Source organism: Paramisgurnus dabryanus, chromosome 17 (assembly GCF_030506205.2).
Source record: "Paramisgurnus dabryanus chromosome 17, PD_genome_1.1, whole genome shotgun sequence".
NCBI lineage: Eukaryota > Metazoa > Chordata > Actinopteri > Cypriniformes > Cobitidae > Paramisgurnus > Paramisgurnus dabryanus.
This window is the reverse complement of record NC_133353.1, coordinates 1,983,169-2,000,200: the sequence shown is the minus strand read 5'-3', so window position 1 is coordinate 2,000,200 and position 17,032 is coordinate 1,983,169. Positions and strand designations below refer to the sequence as shown.

The 17,032-nt window shown below is 37.2% G+C and overlaps 1 protein-coding gene across 1 annotated transcript in view; it reads right to left on the bottom strand.

Moving 5' to 3' along the window:
- adck1 (aarF domain containing kinase 1) overlaps window positions 1-15,219 on the bottom strand; it is a 149,328-nt gene extending 134,109 nt beyond the window's left edge. The window contains exons 1-3 of the mRNA XM_065248784.2: window positions 15,145-15,219; window positions 14,069-14,208; window positions 13,812-13,895 (exon numbers count right to left, since the gene is read on the bottom strand). Of these exons, the coding sequence (XP_065104856.1) occupies window positions 13,812-13,895; window positions 14,069-14,200 (216 nt within the window). The 5' untranslated portion in view covers window positions 14,201-14,208; window positions 15,145-15,219. The remainder of the gene's footprint in view (window positions 1-13,811; window positions 13,896-14,068; window positions 14,209-15,144) is intronic.
- Window positions 15,220-17,032: the final 1,813 nt, after the last annotated feature.

The window sequence follows — 17,032 nt, the reverse complement described above, 5'->3', positions numbered from 1 at the left end:
GAATTTACTTTTTAATACTGACCTGACACAACACTAATTTTGGCGGTAACTATTTTTTTAAATGCCGTTTATCATGTTTTGGAACCAAACTCTTGATTTACAGTATAAATCTTAATATCAAGAAAGTGAGTAAAAATACTTTAACCGATTTACCGATGAAAATCTCAAATTTAGCAATTTTACACATAGTTTTGTGTTATCCTATTCAACACATTATGTGTTATTTCGTGTTGCTTTTCATGTTCCAACAAATAAAAGGGACAACACATTCTTTATAAGACTGTCGGGCCACAAGAAAATAGTGCTACATATTGTGGTATTTTGCTTGACAATAATGTATAGATTAAAAAACTATATTGATATTTTTAAAATAAGAATCTTTGCGGCAGTTGTTTTGTTTGAAATTTACACCCAACCACTAGATAGCCGCCTTCTTAACTCTTTCCCTGCCATTGACGAGTCATCTTATCAATTAAGAGAAAATGCTTCCCTGCCAATGACAAGTTTTTACGGCAATCCATATTTCCGCTATTATCCACTAGATGTTGCTCTTACCCAACTTATAAAACACTGAAGCATCCACTGATCCAATAACAATAAAAACGTTGTGTATGTTTAAATCGTCGTTCTGAATCTGATCTCTAACAAAAGTCAGTGTTTCCCATACATAGGCTCTACTTGGGCGCTGCGCCCAGGTAAATTGCGACCCGCCCAGGTAAAAAAAAATCACTTTACGAATTTCCGTATTTTCTGAACTCGACTGGATGACCTGTGTTTTGGAGAGAGAGAGAGAGAGAGCACGAGAGAGAGAGAGCGCGAGAGAGAGAGCGCGAGAGAGAGGTGGGGGTCGGGTGACCGTGAAGATGATGCACGCGTCATAAACTCATCATCCAGCGCGGCAAACTGGATCAACTGCAGCAGCACATACGGAGCAGCCAGGGAACACACTGCGACCAAAATGGTCGCATATGCTTATGTGCATATGTGTTTATAGCATCTAAGTTGGCTTCATTTTGCGTGCAAGCACGTTGTGTCTCTCCGGTTGAGTGTCCGTTCACGTGCTCTCTGTTTCTCAATGAATTGGGCGCGACGCGAAGCAACCTCAGTGTCACATTGTATCCTTTCATGTTTCTGAACTTGAGCAGAGTTTTACCATTAGAGGTCTTTCTTCACTGAGGACGCGGGACCCGTACGGTTCCTGGTTTATATTTTAAATGGTCAGATGGGTCCGGGTCGGTCCTAGTTCATTACTTCGGGTCCCAAGTCTGATTAATATTGTGTGTAAAACCCGAGTCGATCGGAGAACGGCCGTGAGCGCTACCGCGCTAAAGCTCGAGTGCTGTTTTAGCGTGCCTCCGGTTTCTATGGCGATAGCAACTGGCTCTTGTCACGACCACGCGCCGCTTCATTTTCTTTATCCCATTTCTTAATAATCTTACTATTTATAGACAATATCTTTACTAAAATCTAAACAGTTTGCACAGAGATTGTAGCAAAAAGCAGTGCTAATACTGAATGAGCAAAGCTCTAGCTGACTCAGGATATAAAAAACGCAAAAACGCAAAGCTGTAATGTAAAGTCTGTCATCGGGACAGCAAGTAGACTTATAAATCTGAAATAATGAGTGGATTAAGCTTTTTTTAATCGGCAAAAGAGAAATAGAAAGCAGAAGCAGTAAAAGTGCCTATCTTATAGAAGTTATTAATATTATAACATCAGTCACATTTATAATCTATAGACCTGCACTGTCTATATAGGCTATAGTATACATAGTATTGTATATAATTGAGTTTGATAAAAGGGGTCATCAAATTAGTTCACTTAAGTGTTTTCGTGGTGCTTTGACAAACAGTGTCAGCTTTGTTTATGGCAAAAAAAGTTTGGGGTGGTTAGATTAATGAACTATAATGTGAAATTAATATTAATGTTTAATAAATCAAAGTATTGTGTTGTGTCACACATTATTAGTTCTTTGTCACATGTATAGTATACCATTTTTTGTCGGTGGATAATAATGATTGCCCTTTTCACCAGCTACCACCACAAGTAAATTTCAGATCTGTGGGAAACACTGAAAGTCTTTAACAAAAATGCAATTATTTCAACTTTTTGCTCAAAATTGTTTATTTATGAAGAAATTATACATATTTGAGAGGTGATAAAAAGAGAATAAATGAAGAAAGGATGAAACAGGTTTTTTGTTTGAAAGCAGAGGGTCTGTTCTTTTACTTGATATATTGTATGTTTATATATTTAACTCTTTCGCCGCCATTGACGAGATATCTCGTCAATCAAGAGAATACCTTCCCTGCCAATGACAAGTATTTCCGGCTTTCCGCAATACCGCTATTATCCACCAGGCACCATTTTCTGGAAGCCATTCAACTTTTGTGAAATTAATGAAAAACGCTGGCTGGCAACTTTTTTAGTTAAAGAAGAACATTTTCTGGAAGGCATTAAACTTGTGAAAATCATAAAAAAGGGGCTGTCTGGCAACTTAACAAAAAACACTGGCGGAAAATAATTAAACAGTGAAGGAAGTACTTCCATAGGGGCATTTGCATATGGTGGTGTGTTCTCAATGACAACTTTTCTAAAATAATATCCTATTATATTCCTAAAATAGGAAATATTCCAATATAGCACCTCGTTTTATAGTATCGTAATGTAGCGTAACACACCGCAGCTCCTGTATGATATGTATCATATCTCAAGATTCTTGCTGATGCACAGCCCCTGACTGCCGATTCAGCAAGCCACTTGACTCACAGATGTCTTGCCACAGTCTATTGGGGATAAGTCATCCATATTGAAACAGCTAATAATCCTGAAATATTTCATGACTACACACATGCCTAGCTGCAATGAAATGCTGCAGATAGCAAATTAATTAAAATTGGCGAATTAAATCTTTTGAATCCATCCAAAAGTCATTTGTATGCTGGTTGAAATGTAACCAAAACAGTAACAAAGCAAAGTTCGTCATTTGTATTTATTGTACTCAATTTAATACTGCTTACAATTATCAATAGTTTGCATTTAGATTTATGACAAAGTCTAAGAGTCTGACAAAGTTTCCAGACATAGATTTTCTGTCATGTAGCTTGGTAAATCATTGCATTAGTATTGCAAAAGGTCATTGGTTCGACCCTAAGAAACACACATACAAAATGTATACTCTGTAATGACTAAGTCACTTAGGATAAAAGCATTTGCCAAATGCATAAGTGTAAATTAGGCATGGGCTGATTACCGGTTTCAAGGTATACCGAGGTTTAAAACAGTCAAGGTTTCAAAACCACTAAAATGTTCTGTGATACCGTCTCCAAGGTATGAGCTGTGTTTATACAAAATTCATTAAATCATGAAGTCATGTGATTGATTTGATGTTTACATTTAATATATATTACGAAAATATTATATGTGTTTTGAAAGCATATTATAATTTAAAGGCTTTATTGTACCTGGCATTTGAAAATAACACATTTTAGTGTTGCAATGGCAATACCGCAACACCGTGAAACCGTGGTATTTTTGCTAAAGGTTATCATACCGCCAGAATCTTATACCGGCCCATGCCTAGTGTAAATGTAAAGTATGTTTTCAGGGTAAAAAAAAATCTGTAAACAATATTTAGTTATACTGTTTGGCCATTCTAAATATCTGTCAAAAGTCACGATTCACATTTCTTCCTCAGCTGCTGTGATACTTTGCAGGGAGTCGGTCAAGCAGGATAAAACCAAGACCCACTCCTCATCGCAAACCTCACACAAGGGAAGAGATCATACAGTAAGACACAGTGGGCATTTCTCTGAGCACCGGGGAAAACAGATTACACCCGTTTGTGCTCTGATGCCTGGCTGACAGAGGCAAAGCCCGGTACTCCCGCCCTGGAACTCTGAGCGCATGCATTATTCAGTAACGCTACAGCTCTGTGTGCCATCGGCATTGTCGTCTAAAACTGCAGGCGTCCATGTGCTGTAATCAAAGCAGGCCAGAGAGCAGCTTGTCTCACTGTGATATCCTGCAGTTTCTACATGATAGTTTCGGAGGATCTCGGAGGAGTGGAGGGGTGGTCTCGTGGTTTAGATACAAAAACCTCTGCTTGCAATAATCATAAACTACTTACGACAAAATACCTATTCATTTTTTTTATATCTGCATAAATCTAATGTTTTATAATGCCTACATTAGTAACTACAGTTTCCTATACCAACACGTGCAAAAAAAATAGCGCTAGTAAAATTCCTCAGTGTCAAACCTGAGTGAATGCAGCAAAATCGCTATCAAAATAGGCCAGAAAATCATCTACAAACTTTGCTTTGCTATCCATTCCCGGATTTCCCATTCAAGTTTGTTTTATGTAAAAGCTTACAATTTCCCAGATTCAGTCAACAATGTCACTACAGCAATAAACCACTAGAGAGCACTAAAACAAACCTTTTCATTATTAATATGCCCGATAAAGACTTTGGGCCCTATTTTTAATGATCTAAGTGCATGGTCTAAAGCGCACGGTCTAAACGAGCGTGTCCGAACCAACTTTTGCTAATTTAACGACAGGAAAAATAGTTTATGCGCCAAGCACACGGCCTAAATGGGTTGTTCCTATTTTCGTAATGAGTAATGGGAGTGTTTTGGATGTAACGAGCAATAAACCAATGAGAGTCTCAGCTCTCATCCCCTTTAAAAGCAAGTTGCGCCAAGTGGAATTTAAAAACTGAAAAAGTAAGCTGAGGAAGAAGAACACCAGTTTAAGATTAATGTAGGAAAAAAAAATTTATTTGTTTTGAAATTATTATTTTTTGGATTAAAAACTTTAAAAGCCATTTTCTTCAGTCATGGAAGTAAAAATAGCAGGCTTTTAATTGCTGTAAATGTATTGATATCCTACATAATCATTGTAATCTCATAAAATGATTTGCAAATATGCAAGAAAAGGTTTGTACTTTAAAAATACTTAATTTGTAATAAACAGGAGATAAAGAATTTATAAACGTGCGGAGAGCCGTTTCAGCACTCGGACAGCACCATGGGTTTTTTAAAAGCATTACTTGAAAATGTTTCTCAATAAATACAATACATCTGTGTGATAGCATTTTAAAAAAACATTTAAAAATAATAAGAGCTGAAATAAAATAAAAGCTGTGCATCCAAGTGTGTTAAAAGCAAACCCACGTTGTCGTCCCGTTTATAGGTGCATATTTCTAACGCACTCATTAAATAAAAAATGCAATATTGCGCCATTGACTTTAGACCAGGTTTTTGTTGGTCAATGGCGTAGTCTATTTTAGTTGCCTCAAAATAGCAACGCGTCAACAATGCGTCTGAACACACCTCGTTTTCAGACCAGAACGCCCAGGGGCGCAAAATTGGGCACAAATGCATTTGCTATTTAAACAACGTGGCGCTAAACGTGAAAACGATAATTATGCCAGGTTGAAACTAGCAAAAGACACTTGCATCTCGCTACATTGCGCTACATTGCGCCGGGTGTTTTTTTTGCACAAGTTCTAGATTTTTAAATCAACCCTTGTGACTGGTTTTGTTGTCCAGGGTCACATATATATGAACGGTCTGAGCTGGTGCGATTGAGATGGGGACTAATTTGCATATTGATATCTATGGTCCAAGTAGAAATGGGGAACTGTTTGCATATTCATGGTTCCGCGTATACTACATGAGGAAAGGGTGTACAGCTACATTCAAGCTATTTTAAAGCATGAAGAAATTACTGTCACACAAAAAAAGTTTTATAGATGCTATTATTGATGCTCAAAGATGAATTTTAAGTCAAATAAAAAAACAAAATTATCGACTACATGGGGACTTTATATTATGTGGGATCGCAAATGATGTAGTAAATCCCAGAAAAAAAAGACTTTATCTGCGTTTTGACAGGCATGGTCACAATCATGAATTAATGAAAAACTTGTGCTGTCCGCATGTATTTTTACAGCTCTATTTATGTCATTCATGAAAAACATTGTTAACTGAAACGAATTAACAAATGCCATTTTAATTTGTTTTAAATTAATTTTAAATGAACCATTTACAAGTATGCACTCTTCAAATGGTTCCTCTTGAAAAAAGAGTTAATAAAGAAAAAATACAAATAAATAGCATCTGCAACTAAAAATGATTTAGGGTTGAAAACGGTTACGATTCAGGGGAGATTCTGCAGCCTGGTGTTTGAGTCTCACAGTTGTTCTCAGGTGGGCTTTTCAGAGGTAGATAACAGACATTATCTCTCTCATCTATCTCTCACTGCTGGACCTGTTTCTTTCTGGCCACTGTGACATTGCAGGAAAAAACATTTTTTCCTCTCTATTCATAGAATACATTATCTGGAGGCATTCAGCTGTGGGTTAAAGGGGCAAAAGCATCTATTCAAGAAACACCAACTGTGGACCTGGTGATTTCTCACACAGCAGGAATACTCTCTAAGTAGTCCATTTCACAACCTTTGACTGCTAATTATGTACCAACTTAATGGAAGAACCGAAGAAACACATGCAAACCTACGTAATATCCAATAGACTCTTATATAACTGAGGAGGAATGTGGAGGAGGAGGAATGTGAGATCTACAAGATCTTAGGGCCTTTTTACACCTGGGGCTCTATTTTAACGATCTGAAACGCAAGTGCGAAGCGCAAAGCGCAAGTGACTTTATGGGCGGATCTTGGGCGCTGTTGCTATTTTCCCGGCGGGAGAAATAACTCTTGCACCAGGCGCAAATCAATAAGGGGTTGGTCTGAAGTAGGTTCATTATTCATAGGTGTGGTTTGGTCAAATAAACCAATCAGAACGCTATCCAACATTCCCTTTAAACGCAAGGGCACAAGTTCCATGGCGGGTTGCTATTATTATGACGGATTTACCAGGCGCACGCCAGGAGCAGTTCACAGCCGAGGAGAACGACGTTCTTGTAAGAGCAGTCAAAGACAGAGAAGTTGTTTTATATGGGGATAGGAGAAACCCGCCCAAATCAGCATTGGTTAAACAGGCGTGAGAGGAAATAGCCACAATTGTCTCATCAGCTGGCATCCCCGTCGTTGCGCCATCGTCCCCAACTGACAATGATGTCAGGAGACGGGGGAATCCCAAGCTTGCCAGCATAAATCGGGCACGCCGTGTAACGGGAGGTGGATCTGCATCCACACATGACCTGACGCCAACAGAGGAACCCTCACCGCTGAAAGGGTTTGGGGGCTTTGAAACCGGACCCAAGAAACGCAAGCAAGGTCCAACCCCAAAGTACACTTACAAATCAAGTTCACATACACTAAAGTTTCTGATGAAAACATTTTAATTATTATTTACATCAAATAAACGTAATACAGTCACACAACAAACTTATGAAAATATTGTAATCGTTATTTGCATGATAATTTTTAAACGCAGCCCCACAATAAATAAAAACTATCACCACAATGCTCACCACTATGATTCCCCTTATCTCATGTGTTAATATTTTTTATTGTAACAATTTATGATTTGCAAAAATAACTGTTGCATCTGTGTAGATTAGATAAGCAAAATGTGTGCGCGTTGTGCACGCTATACATTATGTCCAAGCATGCGCCCTTAAAATAGCATAATGAACCACACGCAACGCGCCACTGACTTTAGACTAGTTTTTTTTTGGTCAGTGGCGCAATTGTTTTTTGAAACTGTAAAATAACATCAGGGATGGTTTGCGCCGCAACACGCCTCCTTTTTTGCGCTGAACCACCCAGAGAGCGCAAGTTCATTCCCTAGTTTGCCGACCTGCGTCTGTGGAGGGAAAAACCCGCTGTGCGCCGGTGCAAAATACGAATGATACATGCGTCACTGACAAAGTCAATTGCGCTGGGTGGAAGATATGGCCCCTGGTCACTTTATGTGTTTTCTCTGATCGGATAGCTATCTGATGTTTTAAAACCGTTCCATTTACAGTTGGCCACATAAATGTGTCTTGGCAAAAGGGAGATGAATCCGATCTTCTACTCCTGCGCAAAATGCAAATACACTATTCATTACTCCGCCTTTAAAAACTTAAGACGACGTTTATGCAACAAAAGGCAACAGTTGCTGTATGTCGTACTGTATGTTGGGGAGGGGACGCGCGTCTCCTTGCTTGGCATGAGCTGGAGCGCGCAGTACAGAGCAGCAGGAGAGTGACGGCACGATGATTTAACGTACAGGTCCATGACGGGGAAAAGCATCAGAGAAACAGCTCTATGGGCTGTATGTGTACTTTGACATGTTGCTTGATGGTGCATGATGGCAACTGTCCTATTTAGAAATATGAAAAAACATACATGAGGTCAGCAGAAAACAGCTAAAACTGTTTTCATAATCTCTGATCATTATATCATACAGAAGTCATAGTGATTTAACGGATGGGAAGGAAGGCACTTGGTAGGCACAAAGAGCAGGTGGTCTGGTCTGCAGAGAGCAGAGGCATGGTTAACTGTCTGGAACGCCCCTCATTACACGAGTCACACGCTGTGGCCATTACAGAGCCGCAACACCTGGGAACTCTCCCATGATCCCCTGCACTGTTCTCACTGAGCAATCAGACATGCTTGTCTTTCTGCGAAACATCCAACGCCCATCAAAATCCTACTCAGTTTACGAAAAAGCTGAAATATGAAAATGAGCAGTTGAAGATAGATGCTGGTATTCAACTTGTGTTGTGTCTCGAACCCTTTGCAGTTCCCTGTGATGTAAATCTGAATATCATGAATTGATCAACTAAACATTGCGAAAATAAAAACAAAATTACCTGCAACACGATTAAGAGGTTACAAAACATAGCTGGTATTAATCAACATAACTTCTCTGTAATATAGCAATACGTAATTATTTTTTTATTTTTTTTTGGCCATTTTGCCTTTATTTAATAGTGAATGAGGAGAGGACAGAAAATGTCTACCCGTCTCAAATAGCACGAAGTGTGAAAATTGTGCAATACATGCGCATATGATACGCCAGTTCTTCCCATTCACTTAAACGCCGCATCTTTTTGTCATTTTATTTATAGGTTTCTCAATTGTTTTCTGTTTTTTTAAACCCTTTTCACTTGGGTTTAGGGTTAGATTTGAGATTTACTTAAGAAAGTTATTTAAAGGAACAGTATGTAAGAAATGTATAGCAATTAATCATAAAATGGCTCTGATATGTCACTAGACATTAAGAAATCATTTTAATTTCAAATACTTATATCACTGACAACAGTGGTCTGGCCAAGATATTGTCATTTAAAAAGTGGAGTTGCAGCCCTCAACTGATGTTTATGTTGTCATTTTGTGTATTGGCCACCAGCTGTGTGATTGCAGTACCAGTTTTAGCCACAAGTTTTGTGATTGCAATACCAGTTTTGGCCACAATCCTACATACTATTCCTTTAATATTCGGGTTTCTCCATGTTTTTTTTTTTCTATTTTTAAGCCATGGTCGCTTGAAGTTGGGGTTAGAATTGGGGTTTGGGCTAGGATAACATTTTTATATAACAAAAAGTTGTTCTAACCCTAAACCCAAGCGACAATGGTAAAAAAGCAAAAAAAATTAGAAAACGACAAAAAAAGATGTGGCGCTTAAGTGAATGGGAAGGACTGGGGTATCATATGCACAATTTTCACACTTTGTGTTATTAATACGCAACTCCGTGAGACTGGGGTGGAAAAAGTACAGAGAGAAGAGAGGGGTATGGGATCGGCAAATGACCATGAGCTGGAAATCGAACTCTGGTAGACGAAAGCACCAAATGTCGGAGCGCTGCCCACTGAACCATCGGCTTCGACAATACGTAAATGTTTTATAAAGGTGGCTAACAGTGACTCTGAATGTGAAAACCAAGCTTAATTTTTTTTGTGTAGGGTTGAATAAGATCATGGTTTTTGCAATATAAATGCAATATGATATACAAAACTATATTGTCAGTGGTGTAAAACCTTACATAATAAACACCATTGTTTTTATTACCTTAGAATGAGCCGTTTTTATCTACATACACCGCAGTCCGCTAACATGGAAGTCGTCACCATGTTTCTACAGTAGCCCTAAACAGACAAACTGTCCAATAGAGTGTGTTTCGTTCGTTGTCTTAGATGATGACATGTTTGTCCTGTGGCGGCTACTAGAGTTGTAGTTCTCGAGACCGGTCTCGGTCTCAAGACCACTTTTTAAAGGTCTTGGTCTCGTCTTGGAATCGATCGTATTTTTACTCGGTCTCGTCTCGGTCTCAGACAAAAATGACTCGGAATTTTATTTCAAGAAAAAAATTATTTTCATGAAAAAAATTCTTAGTATCTTTGTCTTGTTTTCAGTAAAAATATCAAAACATTCTTAAATTAAGATGCTTTTTCTTGATGAACAAAACGACCCAAGAAATTAAAGGGGACATATTATGAAAATCTGACTTTTTCCATGTTTAACTGCTATAATTGTGTCCCCAGTGCTTCTATCAACCTAGAAAATGTGAAAAAGATCAACCCAGTAACTTAGTTTTGGTAAACCATTCTTTGCAAGCATGTGAAAAAATAGGTCATTGTAATTTGGCCCTTATTGTGATGTCAGAATAAGGTAATACCGCCCCCTTTATCTGCACTATCCAACCACAGCACAGCCATTTAGTAGAGAGAGAAATTGAGAGAGAGAAAATAATTCACAGCACAATTGAGTTTCAATTGCAACAAACCACCATCATTGTGATCAGTGTTTGCACTTCATCCGCTCATTTGCATTTTAAATGACACACCCAAAACGGCACACTTTTGCTCAGACCTAGATTAAGACTTAGTTTACACCTTTAAAAAAATCTCATAATATGTCCCCTTTATGTCTAGTTTTTAGAGCAAAAATAACAAATTTGATCAATATCAATATTGATATTTTTACTGAAAACAAGACAAAAATCCTTAATTCTTAAATAATTTTTTTGCAGTGCACAACACAAATTTATTTTTTATCATTAATTTTATGCAGTTTATTCAGGTTTAGCATATGATGTTGGCATTGTTTAAGCATTGTTTAAGTTTCTCTCAATGACAATTTTTCTAATTTTATTACTAAAAACACCTGCATTGTGTTAAGTGGATGGCAAGCCATGGAAAGATAGTTCAGATTAAATGGTTAATTTGATTTCAGCTCTTTAGTGTTTGTTCACCTTTATTTGCTTATAGACAAAGATAATCCCACATATCTGCAATGCCTTTGATTATTTTATCAACTTCTCTGATGGCACACACACACACAAGCACGCACACACACACACAGACAAGAAGTGCCCAATTCCACATTTTATCATATTTTACATTTTAAGTGTTTTAATGCAGTGACTAGCAATGGTCGTGTTCTTGACTTAGTCTCGGCCTGTCTTGGTCTTAACTCGGTCTCGACTCTTTAAAGTCTGGGTCTTGTCTCTGCCTCGGCCTGTCTTGGTCTTGGTCATGACTTGGTCTCGGTTTAGGTGGTTTTGACTACAACACTAGCGGCTACAGTAGCTTCTCATTGCGTTTCGGTAATCGTACATGTCTGTATGATTCCCATAGTACAAATTCATACAAAATCACGCAACCATGTAAAACAGGCACCCTATCTTGGGAGATCAGATTCAATGTCTGTACTATTTTTGTCCTGTTTATTGTGCAACTGTTAAAATGTACATTGCTATGACATAGGTTCACATTTACTCAATTTTTATGACTTTAGAAACATGGCAACAATTTTGGGTCTGAAGTTACGCAAGTTACTGCTAATTGTTGTTTAACTGCAAACTAATTTTTATAATAGATTTTTAATTATGCCGTTAACAAAAACACAATAGTTTACTTTAACCACACTTAACAGGCAGCGAAATGTTTCATTGCGCCTCTTACATTAAAATGCATTAGATTAAATCTTGATGGTACATCAATTATGCTAATCGTAATGGCTCTGGAATGCAAGCATCATAAAATACTGCATGTAAACATTATTAAATGGCACTAAACACATGATATAAGAGAGCAAGTTTTTAGTAATTAAGTGACAGACCACTTTAAAAAAAAATGTAGTTTAAAAGTGTGTTTGCAAAAGGCTTTTAATGTTGTTAATTTGAACTAGCACACACAATGCGAAAACCACAAATGCTAAAAAATTCGAAGCAAGCCTGATCCGAAACAACCTATAAGCGGTGAACTAAATCATCTAGTAAGAGAATAATTAGAAGCCAAATCTCTCCTCTATATTAAATCAGGGGCCCGCATTAATTCTAATCAGCGTGTGTAGCCAGGCTTGACTGCCGGCCCCCAGGGGCAACGAGAACGGCACCCTATCCTTCGCACCCGAGCCTGGCAGAGAGTGCAGCTGGCTCGGCCTCTGCTCTTCAGGGTTCAGCGCTTTCCTCCAGCGACTGCCGCACAAATTCACACACACAGGTGAAAGACTCTTACCTTTCCCTGCACCAGCTGCTTAACTGTACCTGGCAGAGTCGTTTAAATGGCCTTTACACACGGGGGTAGAAATGGCACAAGAATTATTTTTTGCCATTTGCCGTTATGATGCTGCAAATCACAAGCCAAATTGTGTTTTTCGAGTGCTTTTAATTTCATGTACAGTTTTGAAAGCTTGATCAATATATCAGTTATGAGATTGCATGATGACTGTCGATGCACTTCTTTGCTGTATTGTTGGTTTTAGTAATGTGCTGACCTGGATGACATACAGTATATAAAATGTGATTACTTATTGCACTACATATAATTTAAGTAGTTTTTAAAACACACTTGTAGCCAAATTACTAGTAAGGGCCGTGTCTACTGATGATGGAGACTCAAGCAAGGACACTTATTTGCGACACTGCAAGTCTTTTAACCTGCAACATGTGCATGTGCTCTATCTCTCCTTTTTCCAAGTGTATTTCTGTGGCAAGATACCGTACCATAGCGTACATTTTTGTAGCTCCAGATTTCACACTCTTCCTGCACTATTTCATTGCTAAAAACAACGTCATTTGTGTATTTGGTATAATACAATGTCTTCGCTTTTTCATAAGATCTTCCTGGCCAGCTAATCTGTACTTTGAGATTAGCCTGAAAACCTCTGACGTCAGATGGAAATGTGACGCTCCTTACCATGTTTGAAAGATTCACTCACAATGCAATGCTAACAGGAGTTAAATAACATGCTGTGAGTCCAAGCGGGAGGAATTATGATAACGTCGGTCTTGTCTACATCACCAATCCCAGGAAGTAAACTGCTGCCTACAATCCATGTGTTTGTTGTAGTCCAAGAAAAGAGATTTACGTTGGAGACGATAACTCGCATCGTCGTTTACTTTGGGGTTTTTACCTTTTGCATATCGTTAACATGTACTAATACACACTTACACACCAAAGGAAATCTAAAAACGTGAATCGGACAATAGGTGCTCTTTAAGATTTGTGTGGTGCAAATGCTGTGGCTCAACTCTTCATTATCAAAATATAGTTCAAGGTACTTCTTTTTAATTCAGTGGCAAATGAAACATAGTAAAATAGTATCAAAAACTAAATGAAATCCTACATTTAACCAGCTCGAAAGACATTTACACTTTACAATGATTAACATCATAAACTAATTGATAAAGCTTTCTATCAAAATGTTTTTACTGAGTTTTAATCTTGTTGCATGTGTTTCAGCAGCAAAAAGAAAAACATACATATCTCATTCATCTTCTCACTGGTGATCTAACTTTCTGTAAATCTAAATCTAATTTAATACAGAGCCACAACACCAGAGAGATTTCAGATAAATCGACACCTAGCAGAAACACAGGATTTCATAACGCACATAAGGTTTTACCTTTGATTTGACAGCCCAGTACTCTTCTGTGCCATACTGTACATTTTTGAGAGCGGTGAGGTAGTCATAACTAATAACGGCTGTCTGTAAAGATTCATTCAAAGAGAAAGAAAAACTGATTAAATAGGCAACGGCAAGATGCACATCTGGATGTGGCTGGTAGAAATATACATACAGTTTATTAAAATAATGATAACAGCTGCAAATGCATTTTGCCGTACAAGTATGTAAAACAGACAGAAGATAATTGTATTTACCATCGCAGCTGCCCTCCCAAATCTAATGATGCTGAGGTCATTGAGATCAACATTTTTGTTGTACAGGTAGAACCCTGTTGATGCGAACACTGCAGTGGCAACAGATGATACTTTCAGTAGTCGACCAGCCATGTGAGGTACTGCAAAAAAATATTATTGGTAAAAAAGTTGGAATTGATCTTGGCTGTTCTGTCCTGCTGAATAAAACAATAAAATATGTTGCTGGTTTCCATTACAAAATACCACTATGAATCGTCAGCTGTTTAGCAAAACTACTGCAAAATTTCTGTATTGCAAATTGTGCCTTCCACTCAATAATTATATTGATTCTTCTGCTTTTGATTCACCACCAACTGAACCCAACACATTACTAGTAAAGACTCATATCACCATTACAGTTTTCATTAAAACCAGTACAAAAACCAGTGGGTGAACTATCACTTTAACCTCTGGTTGTTCCAGATTGGACTGTGCCTTTAATAGATTTATTTACAGCATCAGCTAAATTACCATTTAATTGGTAATCACACGTTTTACTGAATATCTTATGAGTTTTCCAATAGGCTAATAATAATTCATAACAAATTTACCATTCAGCTTGGGTTAAAATTCCATAACAATAATTAAACATTGTTTGCTCTTATTTATTTTGTGAAAGAACACAACAACCCACGTTACATAAAAATGAAATACTAAAAACAGTAATCGGTTACACTTTTGAGGGGCGTGGTGGGGTGTCATTACGTCATCGATCTTGGACACGTGGGAGTGTTATGAAAACTATTATTAATCAGGTAACGGGTTTACCTTCAACCAAAACGCGTAAATTACAATCTTTCTCAATAAGTGACGTGAAATAATACATAAGTAATACAGTATGCAGTAGTGAATGTCTTACATTCATTAAAAACATCAACTTGTGCATTGAAGGACGCGGTTAGCTCATTACAAACGCCGCTGTAGCAGTATTATGCAAGCCGTGCGTAACATACCCCGAGACAGATAACGTTAAAATTGCCTTAGATTTTAACTAATAACTGAGACTATTTATTGTAGAAAACATCCGATGGATTTACCTTCATTGACTCTGCACTCACGCTGTCATTCACTAACCGGTTTCGCTCTGTGACCTTTCAACTTCTTCCCCAAAGCGCGCAGTGCATTTCGGGTACCGTAGTTTTCAGTTACGCGAGTGCCGCAGGGATGACGTATTTTTGTAGGCCAACCCGGAAGTTGGGACGCATGTTCCCTCACAAAAAGCCAATACATAAGTTTTTTCTAATAATAAAGTGATTGTAGGCATGTTTTATCTACATAAATGCAGATTTCTCAAAGTTGTTCCTTTTTTTGTGGAATTTGAAAATGACTTTAAGATTTTATTTCAAACCCTTAAAGGCGCTCTAAGCGAATAATGTGCGACGTCACTTCCTGTTGATGTTTGAACTGTTTTCAAACAGACAGAGCGTAGCTAACTCCTCCCCCTCCCTCTCCCTTCCGTGCTTTCATGAACGCGCCCAACCCCCACCCCCAAATCCTTCTTGTCGTTTATTGGCTGGAACACTTTGTTATGGTTTCTGTTTGTAGGTTTGGCCATTTGTTGATATTGCCGTTTGTGAAGCCTGGGCTGTCTACAGAGATCGCGTTTTTTTACAGTTTGATCAGCGGACAGGCAGCAAGCAGATAGTGAGGAGATGTTTCCGGTATGTAACAAAAAATGTTTTATGGTCTAAAACGCTTCAATTCGCTTAGAGCACCTTTAAGCATTTAAGAAGCAAATGTGCCTTTAAACTATGTAAAATATTGTCTATATATATTAATCCCCTGTAATATAATTTATTTATTTTGTTATTACCCTTTTATGTTATATTATATTTAATTTATTTTGATTTGTTCTTTTTCAATTATTGTGATGCTGTTTGGATATGTATCCTAATGTATTATTTGTTTAAAGTGTATGCTTATTTGGTTTTTTAAAGGTATCAAAAAAAAAAAAAAACATAGAATTTTAGATAAGTACAAAAAATAAAGACAAAGACATTTACACATTTTTTTCCAGCAAGTTAAACTTCACAGATGAATACTTATTTTATGAATTTTAACTCTGGAGAACCCAAGAACCCTTATAAATTAACATTGGCCAAATTTGACCCCTGGGTTCTCCAGGGTTAAAGTGTAAATGTGTTTAGAAATTTATTATTTAAATGTATTATTCATCTAAAATTAGAAATATAAAACGCCAAATTTTGATTTGACAGTGGTTGTGTTCATCTGTGAAGACTAACTTGTTGGACAAAACGTTTGTCACAAACTTTTGTTAAACATGCAATAATCCAAAAAACTGCAGGAAAAATGGGATTTTGAGTGACCCGCTAACTTCTGGGGTTGGCCTACAAAAATATGTCATCCCTGCGGCACAATAGTATGGTAAATAGACTTGATACTTTAAAATTTAACATCATATTTACAACACTTTTTAGCTTGTATATATTTTAGAATATTGTATGTACATGTAATAAATGTATTGTAGTACTGAATTTAAGTTTTACTGTTTTTAATCCTATTCTCTTGTTTTTGCCAAAATGTATTTTCTGTAAAGCTGCAGTTCAACAATGAAAAATAGTGAAAAGCGCTATAGAAATTTTAAATGAAAATTAAATTATTAATACTATTTAACAATAGATTTTTTTTTTTATTCAAGTTCATTTGAACTTTTTCAGATCATTAAACAGATCATTAAATGGTGACAGTAAGTAGAAAATGAAATGACCAGAACACTTTTATTTTAGGATGTCATTCAGTGTAACTAATGCACATTTTTCTTTTTAGCAATCACTTGATGAGTAGCTCATTAAATAAAAAGCTGTAAGCTTACTGAATTAGAACCTTATGAAAGAATAAAATGTATCAAGTATCCCTAAAAGATATACTGTATTGGAATACATATTGGAATGTGTTATAAAGTTT